This window comes from Scophthalmus maximus, chromosome 11 (genome assembly GCF_022379125.1).
Source record: "Scophthalmus maximus strain ysfricsl-2021 chromosome 11, ASM2237912v1, whole genome shotgun sequence".
Classification (NCBI taxonomy): domain Eukaryota; kingdom Metazoa; phylum Chordata; class Actinopteri; order Pleuronectiformes; family Scophthalmidae; genus Scophthalmus; species Scophthalmus maximus.
The window spans coordinates 4,999,470-5,011,683 of NC_061525.1; the positions used below are offsets into that span (position 1 = coordinate 4,999,470).

A 12,214-nucleotide genomic window follows, 5' to 3' on the forward strand; every position below is an offset into this window, starting at 1 on the left:
AAGTACACACCAACGGGACCAAATTTGATCACATTGGCTGAAATGGACTTCCAGATATCAGATGTGTAAAAGCTCTTTTCACCCTCTCTTTAAAGGTCTGATGCTGAATACAAATCATTGTTCTGCACAAACCAGTGGTGCCGTCACATTTTAAATTTTGTGGTTTGAAGAAGAAATGACAGGCACAGTATTTACCTGTCATGTCCAACTTTAGTTTGCTGACAGTGAAATTAAAATGTTCAACATAATAGTTGAATCTGAGATCCACGACGCGACGACATCCGTCAAGTTACTGCCTCATCCAGTCACATACACGGAAGAGCACATTCATTGTAGATTGCTTTGCACTTTTCCCTCCTCTGCTGTTTACCTTGGGATTGCTGAGACAAAAAAATTTAATAATTGCTCCCACGAGAACTTAAGCCAGTTATAACATTGTATCTTTGAGTGCTACGAAACGCTGAGCAGGGATTTTTCCATCTGATAAACCATTCAAATCATGGACGTGTCACTCAAAACGGCCTGGATTGCATGAATTCCCTGAAACAGCACAAATCTGAGGATTTTGACACAGTCTTTTTTTGGAAAATAAGAGACAGCAGCTATCCCATCACCCCTCACTTCTTCACTGATAACTCTTCCTCTGAGTCAAACTGAGATTCCCAATAATTACATGTCTTGTGTTGGGCTAAAATATTCTGAACAGTCCTCTTGAATATCTTGAATATCTTGAATACAGGGACATTCATGACACAGGAAGTTGTTTTGAGGCAGCTAAAATTAAAAACATGTAGTTTGAGATGAGCCTTTATTCATCTGGCTGCATCCGAATTGTAATGATGAGTAGATTAATAAACAGAGAAAAAAGTTTTCTCTAAATTTTAATGGAACTTCCCTCTCTCCCTCCCTGGCTCTCACCTCTTTGCGGCTCTCGTCGAGCTCCTTGTTGCTCTCCACATTGACCATCATGCTGTTGGAGTTGGGCAGGTTGCCTCCAGCTCCCGTTGCCATGGCCCCCGCTGCTGCACCGACGCTGTTGCCCGCCGCGCCGTCCGCCGTCCCCCCGCAGTTTTCGGCGGGGACCACGGCGCCCCCTCGCGGCGGGAACTTGCCGTCTGTGATCATCTCCATGCCGCCCTTGTTGGGTGTCACGTCTCCCTCGGTCTCCACGACGATGCCGTGGCGCTTGTGGTAACGCTTGCCCATGTACTTGTAGAAGAGCAGGCGGCGGTCAGCAATCCAAGCCAGGAGGACACACACTGGGAAGTAGAGCAGGGTCACCAGGGCCTCCCACACCTGAAACACACGTCCAGATTCTTGTGACACATGTTGGCATGTGGTCAGGTGTTTGATGATGATAAAAACATTGTGTAATTCACGCGAAGAGGGATGGAGCACACATTTTGACCAAATTAGCCCCCAAAATGTCAGAGAAAATGGCTCTGCAACCGCACTCGCGCTGCTGCTGCCCTTCATCGTTTGGCCTTTAGTCTTTGAGTCCGTCTCACCTCCACGACGCCCGGCGACATGACGGACAGGATGAGGTAGAGCCAGATGTAGGCGAAGATGCTCCAGAAGGCGGTGATGAAGAACACCCGGAGGTGTTTGATCTTGCGGGTCTCGTCCTTGGGGATCACCCACACGCACAGGCCGATGATCACAAACATGTTGAAGGCGGCGCTGCCGACGATGGTTCCCGGACCCAACTCACCAGCCTCGAAGTTGTGACCGCACACCTGGAGGGGTCATAGTGTGTGTGAGGTTTGTTGGACTGAAATCTATGACCAGCATCTAAGCAAACAATAATATATTTGAATAACAATTAAAGACGATCAATGACACAGGCAGAAATGAGCAGCAGAGTGTGTGATGCATTATTATTGTTCCGCTTTGAAAATGATTAACCAGTCTCAGGTTCAACAAGCCATGGTCTCTGCAGCAGATATAGTTACAAAGCTGCAACTGAAAGTAATATGAGTATGTGCTTTGGAATAAATAAAAAAACATGATGAAGATGGGGATGTGTGTGTGTGTGTGTGTACCTCGATAACAGACAGCAGTATCTCCGGAGCGCTGGAGCCCAGAGCCATGAGCGTCAGATTGGACACAGTTTCATTCCAGATCCGAACGGTCGCCACGGATGTTTCTCCGTTGGGCATCGTTATGGTCACCTCCTTCTCCTGTTGGCCCAAACGTCGGTGTTACTTTACTCGTGAGGACAACGTACAACTTTACACACAACACTGAACTGTGCATTCATTCGCTGGACGAATTCTACAACCGAACGTAAACCTTCGCCGCACACCTGCGCAGGTGTTTCCAGTTCTGCAGGGATGTGCGTCAGGTCACCAGATTTACTGAACTCATTAGATGATGATTAAGGTGTAAATTGTTTCCGATAAAACATGCGTAACGAAGCAACCAAGCAGAGTGGGGACGGTGGGGGTTCACCCACACAGCCCTGGAGCAAGGTCAGATCATTTATATAAAAAAAAGGGAGATCAACTGTACAGGTGCAAATGAAAAAAAACAATACAACTGTCCCCAACAGTCTTGTTTTGTGACTGGAGGATTTCCTTATATAATATTTAACAGTGTGTAGGTTGAACATCTTCACATACGGGCATGTCACACTTGCACACTGCATTATTCACATAATATTAATGTTTACGGTATCATCCTTGTCTAACATAATACATTGTGTATTACCTCCACTTCGAATCTTGATGTTGTTCTCCATGCTGAGACACCACATGTCTTCAGTTAGTTTTATTACAAATCTTTTGATAACGGGAAGTGTGCAGTGGGATCAAACCTGGGACTTTCCCATCAGAACCAGTCTGTGTAAGCTGTTGGCTGCTGTCCACATTTATCCACACTGACAGATTTATACCTCTGTCTCTGCTGTGTTCACCACCGTACGCAGTTTATGCACTGATCCACTGTATTTACCGTTCGTCTTCTCTAGACCCATAAATCCTCCTAACATGAGAACGCGCACCCCCCCCCCCCCACACACACACACACACACAGAGAGAGGACAGGACATATTTGTGCAGCACAAATACACACATGCAGACTGAAACACACAAAGGGCAAACTATTCCCCTGCCAAAATAGCTGAGGTGTTGCTGTGGCTGCTACATACACATACACCAACACACAATCAGACAATCATACACACTGACCTTGAACAGGATGGATGAACACTCTCCTTCCTCCGTTAACCCTTTCATTTCACTTTGCTGCCCCCCCTCCACCCACATGCCTCCTGCTACTATCTCTATTAAGTCTATATAGTTCTCTATACAGCATTAACCCCCCCCTCATCATTATCTGACACATTTTCCATTAAGAGCGGCCAAACTGCAGCAACTGCTTGTGGTTAATTGTAGCCTCTAAATTGTTCCTTGGTGTTAATGTGAGCGTGAAAGCTTGTTTTGCTGTTTCTATGTCGGCCCTGATCCAGGCAGAATTGATGATGGTTTTTTTTCTTTGTTTCGGCGTCTGTTGAGCCTCAAACCTCATCGATCTGTTACCAATACCTTTTTTAATTAAGTACAATTTTGAGGTATTGGTACTTTAGCGCCTCCATTCAGGCCTTAAATTCAAACCTTCCTCTCTTCGTCTCCAGGGCTTATAACTGCCAAACCTGACTACACACACACACACACACACACACACACACACACACACACACAAACAAACAGCTCAATCTGCCTGTGACACATCACACAAACCTCCACCAACTGAGTGAGAGACTAGCGGGACCCCTGCTGCGTTCAGCTCAAACAGATCCACCACAGTCCTCCTGGGTAAGTTAATAACTCAGCTCTGTGTGTCTGTCTCTGAAACAGCCGAGGGTCATCGCCACTGTTATGGAGGACAAATTGATGCAGAGGGAAATCTGCCTAATGCCCATTAAGGAAGCTGACGAGCCTTGCTTGCAGTGAAGGGGCGACGATATGATGATGCAGACGTGTTGACCGGCGGCTTCTCTTCCTCAGCGGTCATCAGACGCACTCACTGACTTCGAACATTACAGGGCTAATCAATCATTTATGGTGACGCCACAGACCAGAATACACTAACTCGTAAATGGATCAACATGATGCCCGTTTACTTTCAGCCGCTTGTCGCACAGTCGGCATAGTTTCTGTCTGCTTTCAAACAATGCACATCAAGTGCCACCGATTACTGGAGAGGTCTGAGAGCTGTCGGGGCGTCGTGGCTGACTTATTGCAGAGGGACCTGTGTGGATGTAGGTCAGCGCGGGATTCAGACTCCATGGAAGGTAGATATTGCAGAGGAAAACAAGTGTGTAAAGTCTAGATTCAACAAGACTCCAGACGAAAGTGATTTTGACCCATGGCTGTGACTCTGCTGAATCACACCTCACCAGTGTTTCCTCTCTCCCAGCACCTGTCTAAGCTGAGCCTGCCCCTGCCGTTGCCTGCCACGGACGCCGTCTGCTTCCTCCAGGAAAACCACCTCACAGCTCACTTCTCTGCAACTACTGGGACAAAATAAAACTATCTCCTCCTATCCTTGGTGCCTGAGTCCGAATCTGCTTTCGAGGTCCAAATTAAGTGCTAACCGTAACAGTCTTATGTTAGATTTCTGTGTGAAAGTACAATACTGAGAAAAAAAGAACAGAGCAACATTTTTGAAATTACACCCTCTATATGGGCGCTGCGCACTGCATTTTTCCCTTGAAGAAGAATTGCTGATGACTGAGGAGATTGGTTTAGCAAATTGAAATCCAATTTTCTAGGATGGGAATATTCAGCAAGCAGAAACAAAAACAATTCCCATCAATCACATCTTGTACATTCATCCGATTTAAAGAGCAAAGCGGCCCAAGCGTCTCAGACGTGAGGATTCACCGCGTCATTTTTTTTAGACAGTTGATATTGAGGAGAAGGACAGAAAACAAGGGAGAGGGAGAGCAAAACAGAGATTCATTCACAGGTTCTCACCTGCGACGTGATGACCTCGATAGATGCCATGAAGCGGTCGGCGATGATGGACACTCCCAGGAACATGTACATGAGCGACACAAAGTAGACCACAGCTCTGGCAACCTGGTCACCGATCCCCGGGCGGTTGGGCTGCCAGACGGGCAGCAGGATGCCGGGCCTGCACACCGTCGCCTCCTCACACTTCTCCTTTCTGCTCAACGGAGTGCTATTGCCAACGGGCATGGAGGACGGGGGGGAGGAGGGGAACATAGAGGGCGAGACCCCTCTCAGGTTGGGGTCGGTGCTGGGCTCACTGCGCTGGGACTCTGGCTGACAAGGAGGCAGCTGATGGAGGAAGAGGAGGAGGAGGAGGAGGATGGAGGCGGTGGATTTGAAGAGAGACATGGCGACACGCGGGGGGGAGGGTGATGGGTTTAGACTGAGGAAGAGGGAGGTGGGAAGGGGGAGGCGTTGGTACAGCTGACGGGGGGTGCGACTAGTTCACCTACAGGGGGAAGAGAGAGAGAGAGAGACAAAAGAAAGAACAAATTAGTTTGTGACAAAGTGAAAAGACAGAGACCAGACAACCTCTCACAGATTGCCTGTTTGTTTTGTTGAAAACACAAAAGACAAGTAAAGATCTTTGACAGCGCATTCGACTGAACACAAAGAAAATTCTAGAGGGAGTTATTACTGATTGGACAGAAAGCAGCCTCACTCTTAACGGTGAGGAGACATTTTTCACCGGAGTGGAAAGTGTTTTCACGTCTGCAAAAATAAATGTATGCATGTATGCCGAAGCCTTTTTGAAGTCAGTGTGAAGTCAGTGTGTACAGTGTACACACGTACGTCTGAACCATTTTTCCCCCCGGCAGACATTCTGACCCCGGCAGCGGGTCAGCGTGTATGACACCAACCCCCGAAACTGGATCATCTAAATGTGGCACCGCCATCATGAATGCCATTTTCTCTCACTGAATGGGAATGAGGTGTACCTTGGCTGGCAGCTATGGACCTTAAATACTTCACACAAACCCAAGCACCAGCAGCAGAAGGTCAACATCCTCAACTGAAAAGTAAAAAAGAAAAAGATCTTTGAGGAGATGCAGCACAGAAGCATTACATCAGTGGACGGTCGGGGGCAGCAGAGGAAAATGTGCTCGTCATCTAAATATTTTTTTCCTACATATACAAAGACTTGAAGTTAAAGGATGCAAGCTGCTTGGCCTCCTGACTAAAAACCAGACCACCATCCTCGATCAAGATGAAGAAAAATACTAAAAGGTGGAACATTTACAGCCCCCACGGTGCTTTTGAGAAAGCTTATTTTGAAAAATACTGCACTGTGAATAGAACTGGAAGCCAAGATGAGAATATCAAACACTCCTCCTCCTTTTTTTTTTTTTTTTTTTTTACTTCAATCAATGTCTAATCCATTTCAAGACGCTGCCTGTGTTTACCAGAAAGAGTTCCAGAGGCTCCGTTTATGAACGGAACCTCGCCTCCATTCAGGAGAAGTTTTCACAGCTCATTTGACACAAGAGTCTTGTAAATATCAAATATTAGGTGAGGACTCACCAAGTGGGTGAATTTAAACATCCAATATCATCATAAACGAAAACAGAAAACTGGGAGAAAAGTTGAGAAGCGTGATTCATAGCAGATGACGCTGGCAGACTCTATTCATGGTGGTGAGTCACTGAGGGGCAGAAGAAAAACACACATACGAGGACGTGAGCAGGTAAAGAAAGGAAGGGTTGGAAAGACAGGAGCTCACCAGAGAGAGATGGGAGGAAGGACAGATGGTAACAGAGAAGAGATTGAAAGGCCGAGAGAGGAGATTGAGAAAAGAGAGAATGAGGAATGAGGCGATTGGGATTTTCTTTCCTTAAAGCAGCATTTTCCCCCTCTCTTTCTCACAATAGGCAATACAAATAACCTCTTTCTTCAGCTCGGGGAGGGAGGAGGAGAAAAGGGAAAACGAGTGGGAGAGAGAGAGAGAGAAAGGTCCCAAAAAGAGCGTAAGAACAAGGCACAAAGCCAAACGGCAAGCACAAACAGATGAGGGCAAAATGTGTTTGAAGGAAGCGGAGAGGCGGAAAAGGAATTGGCAGAGGCCAGAAAGTGTGGAGTTAGAAAGAAAGATGAAGAAGGGATGAGTCACTGTGATGGCCTCTGGGAAAAAGAGTTCAAGTTTGTTTGTTTATGTCATCGTGCTCATTTCATTCAAACCCCAAAGCTACTACTAATACGACCACACACACACACACACACACACACACACACACACACACACACACACACACACACACACACACACACACACACACACACACACACACACACACACACACACACACACACACACACACACACACACACACACACACAAAAGCCGACTGATATTTGTTTATACTCTACATTTTGTGGGATAAGTTTTGATACCTTAGCATCTTCTACTTTCGGCTACGGCTGTGTGTGTGTGTGTGTGTGTGTGTGTGTGTGTGTGTGCCAACTGGTGAGATTGAAACCTCAGTGTGACACCAAAGGATGGACAGATGGACTGAACCCTGTTTCCGTCAGTATGTGCATCGGCCCTTAATCTTCCACCTCTCTCTTCCTGCCTCTTGTTTCATCTCTCTCTCTCTCTCTCTCTCCATCTGCCCTTTGGAGGAGTAAAGCACCTGCTCACACAAAACGTTCCACACGATAAAAAAATGTTGTCATGATTATTACCTTTCTGAACATGACATGAATGCCAACAGAGAATGAACCGGACCGTCCATTGTTTGGTATTTTAACTTTGGCTATTTAGGTGCAAATGATGGGAAGAGACTGATTTCATTTTCAGTCTCTTATAAATGCCACACAGTTGAGTGATTTGTGCTAAAAGCATGAAGAAATGAAGAAAGTTATCTATACCGCGTATCCTGTAAGGGTTGTGGGGGCTGGAGCCAGTGCCAGCTGATATTGGGCGAAAGGCGGGGTTCACCCTGGACAGGTCGCCAGCCCATCGCAGGGCCAACATACAGAGACAGACCACCGCTCACACCTACAGTTAATGTGGAGTCTCCAGTACATGTCCTTGGACTGCATGAGGAGTAAAAAAAAAATAACCACGTAGACAGAGGAAGAACCCACGGCTCCACAGAGAAACGCTTCTGCTTACTGTGCAACCAGGCTCATGTTTAAATTATCATTTTAGTTCATGTGAAGACTGGCTTTTTACTACTATAATTATGTGAACATTTGCGTGAGACCAACTAAAAACCAAAAGCTTTCTGATGATAAGAAAATAACCACCAGCGTTTCTTTTCATGCCAGAATCATGTCGGACATTTACAGGTTCCTTGCCAGTAAAAGAACAAACACAGTCCACTGAACGGCAACCAGCTGCAATGAACTGATGGCTTCCGGCTGCTGTATTATGATAGCAATTCATGTACATAGTGAACCAAGGTCGACCTTTTTTCAAAACGCTGGATGTCTCCTTTTATGAACCTGAACCGGTGTGTGGTTTCAGTTTGGATTTATGTAACTACACAACATGTTTACGCTCCATGTTTACTTCTCTGGATCCACCGGGGCCTGAACCCAAACACAAAAGGAGTGAAGCGAGAACCGTGCAGTCAGGATGAAATGCGCCACGCGTCGTCTCTACAAAAAGGGCTGTTTGCTCTCAATAACCATCAGACGAATAGCTCCGGGCCCCCGTGGTCCTGTTGGACTGTCTCACATTAGACTCTAATTATCAGCTGAGATGCTCAGGGAGAACAGACAGAGGCTCATAAAATGAAACTTACACTGTAACAGTCTAACATAGAGTTTATTTAAAAAAACATATATACAGTAAATAAGCACTAACACACACACATTTTGTGTGGGTTCCTAGCTGTTCTGCAGCTCTGTGGTCATTTTGCGTCCCTTTGAGGACGTTTCATCTCACCTGTTTGCCTTTTTTTGTAGCCATCTCCCTTAAGCCATCATGCGTTCTGCCTTTCGTGTCTCTTTTCAGAAAACTAAGGACTACATGCTTTAACGCCTGGCGCTGGCACGACAACAACCAATCCCAGCTCCCCACTTGGGACACACAGCATTGCCGGGGATTTGTGCCAACATGCCATAATTATTTTCCATGCGATGTTACTGTAAAGTAAGTAGATGTGAAAGAAGACTCCGTGACCAGATGGACACGTAGCCCTTTCACCATCTGCCTCTGTCTGCTGTCTCCGGACTCATTCGGACGTTTGATGTCAGCAAGAAACTGCATTTGCTTTCTTTGTTTTCATTGGTGCCCATGTTGTAAAAAGTCGAGTTTTTCTAACACACGCAGCGCGGAGCGTAGAAACCACAATGAATTTTGGCAATGCAGGTCCCGACCTCACTATGTGTAAAGTGCCTTGAGATAATGTATGTTGGGGTTTGGTGATAGACAGATGAAATTGAATTGTGATTGAATGGTGGGTTAGGGGTAAGTGCTATCACACAGGTCTTTTGAATAGCTGTGCTTGGCTAAAAATGAACATGCTTAAAGGGAATCCCTGGCCTTTTTACTCTTTCTGGTCAAACTCATATAACATAATGACGAATCACAGCAATGCAGAGAACATTTTTAAAGGAGCAAAATGAGTAATGTACGGCAACACATAAGGTTAGTAATTGCAGCTGTAACAGTAAAGTGAGCTCAGGTGACAGACACAGTACAGAGATCACCCATCAGGGTCGATACCGTCAAATTAAACACACGCAAAAAGCATTAACCAAAAGCATTTGACTCTGGCGATGATATGGTGCTCTGTGTTCTTGTCGGTTAACTGATATCATTAGTAGGCGTTACATTCATTTCCATTTCTTCTCCCCTCTGACGCTTCCCTCCCGTTTAGCAATCAGTTTCAGCTTCTTGCTTCATTTCTCCTGTTGCTACAAAAGGGCCCCAGACGACCCGGGAGCACCTCCCAATTGAAAAGCATACAAAGTGAAGACGAGCTGGAACGAGGGAGAAGACGGATGGTCTCTGCTGTTGTTCTCACATTCACCAGCAGCACTGGATTACCTCTGGTTCCTTTTGACTTATTCCCTTTTAAAAAAAGTGCAATTCGAATGCAGTTATTAATTCATCCGATGTGTCGGCAGATGCGTACGAACGACTTGCATCATCAGACAAGAGCCAGCTGAGCGGAAGGGCAGCACGCAGATGTGATCTTTCCATTTTGTGACTCAGTATCTTTGAGCGCACTGCTGCTAACATGCATTTTTCTTTTCTCTGTAAGCACGGCTCTGGGTTTCCAACAGGCGATCAGCACAAACAGCTGTAAGAAAAATGTATGACTTCGGCGAATTGTTGATGTCGATTGCGTGGGCGACGGATGGATGAAGGAGAACTGGAAGAATAGAAAGAGAGATGGGGGAGAACAAGACAAGAGGTGGAGTAAACCGAACAGAGGAATGGAAGAAAAAAGGGAGCGGGAGGTGGAAAGGCGACGTAGCAAGGGTGGGAATTGGAGTTGAAGCAGATCACGGAAGGGGCAGGAGATGACATGTTCCCACCGGCACACACAAGCAGATTATTTCATGCTACCATAGTTACCTGATGTCGTAATATTTCTCTCACTGAACCCAACATATCAAAAGGCTCCACTTCACTACCTGAATTACACTCCACTTTCCCTATCTGTAATGTTTGGAGCTCAGTAGCCTCCTCGGGCTGCCATCGCACCTGAACCCAGTCCCGCACATTATGTGCCTGCTCCCAGTACTGGCCTGAGAGAGAAGCATAGTATAGTGCAGCTGTGCTCCGCTAGCGGTGGTCATGTACCTCCTTCAGAGCCCGGCTCACGGCCTGATATGGGATAATAGTTGCCCACACAAGGAAATTATGCCCCATGGACTCTGGTCCGTCCAGTAGCTGCTGGTTTAGTATCAGGAAGGGGGGAAAAAAATCACGCCTGTAATATTCTTTACACAAATATTTGGCATCTTTGCGAACATGAGAAATGTGGTCATTGCCATTCTCCTCCTGTTTCTAGATATGAGTGTTTTGGTAAGTGTTTATTGCCACACACACACACACACACAAACACTCACACACACACACACGCACGCTAATTTCATGTCCGTCTTCTACAATTTTCTCGATTTCGTCCGGCTCTTTGCGTCTTTACCCTTCCCTTGCTATTCTTCCTCTACTTCTTTATTTTCTTTACTGACAACAGTTCACATTTTTGACCGTGAATCAAATGTTTTGTGCTTTTCGATTATATTAATCCACGTGATAAAATAAAATCTTCTGATACAGAGCCAGCGTTAATTTTACCAGACTTCTCTCTGCGGCTTGATATGATTAGACGTGGTTCTCCAGAGTCTATGATCATAACTGCTTCTATGATCATAGCAACAATTTGCAATTCAGAAATAACAGACCAATAAGAATTGAGTATCCTACAAAGAGATGTAACATGGATGGAGGGATTGAGTGAGAAAAAGAGGGGGTAATTGGAGTGATGGATGAAGCTGGGATAAAAGCATGGAAAGAATGACTGGAACTGATCAGAGTGAAGGAAGGTATACGGGAAGGGGGATGAAATGAGGCTGTGGACAAATGGAGAATGTGAGGGGTAAAAAACAAACAAACTCATAAATAATAGGAGTGAAGGAAGTGGAGGTATAGGGAGGCAACGTGATGGGGAGGACAAAATGAAGGGATGCAGGAACGACGTGGGCCGAGGTCATAAATGTGTTTATACTCTTCATTTCGGAGTACAGGCTCAGTGTGTTGCCATGGCAACCAGGGGAGAGGGGCTTGGTGGGGTAATCAATCACCACGGGGGTGTTGAGGTGGGCGAGGTAGAGAGGGAAAGAAAGAAAGAAAGATAGAGAGAAGAAGGTAGAGACAAAGATTGTTAAAAGAGAAAGAGAGACAGAGAGGGCGAGGGTCTTCATTCATTACTAAGGTCTGAGAGACCTGAAAGGACCTGAACTAAACACACAGGCGCGCACGCGCATACACACACACACACACACACACACACACACACACACACACACACACACACACACACACACACACACACACACACACACACACACACACACACACACACACACACACACACACACACACACACACACACACACACACACACACACACACACACCTTGGGCTTGTAAAATCACTAGACTTCATTCATCATATTATTTGTTTTTCCCATGAATCTATACACCAAATTATCCATCATTTCAGAATAATAGCACAT

At 45.9% G+C, this 12,214-nt stretch overlaps 1 protein-coding gene across 5 annotated transcripts in view; it reads right to left on the reverse strand.

Annotated features, from left to right (window-relative positions):
• slc8a2b (solute carrier family 8 member 2b) overlaps positions 1–12,214 on the reverse strand; it is a 132,078-nt gene that overhangs the window by 24,725 nt on the left and 95,139 nt on the right. For all 5 annotated transcript variants that reach the window (XM_047335707.1, XM_047335709.1, XM_047335706.1 and 2 more), the window contains 4 exons: positions 4,980–5,466; positions 2,043–2,180; positions 1,509–1,736; positions 919–1,296 (listed from right to left, as the gene is read on the reverse strand). In XM_047335707.1, the coding sequence (XP_047191663.1) occupies positions 919–1,296; positions 1,509–1,736; positions 2,043–2,180; positions 4,980–5,366 (1,131 nt within the window). In that variant the 5' untranslated portion in view covers positions 5,367–5,466. The remainder of the gene's footprint in view (positions 1–918; positions 1,297–1,508; positions 1,737–2,042; positions 2,181–4,979; positions 5,467–12,214) is intronic.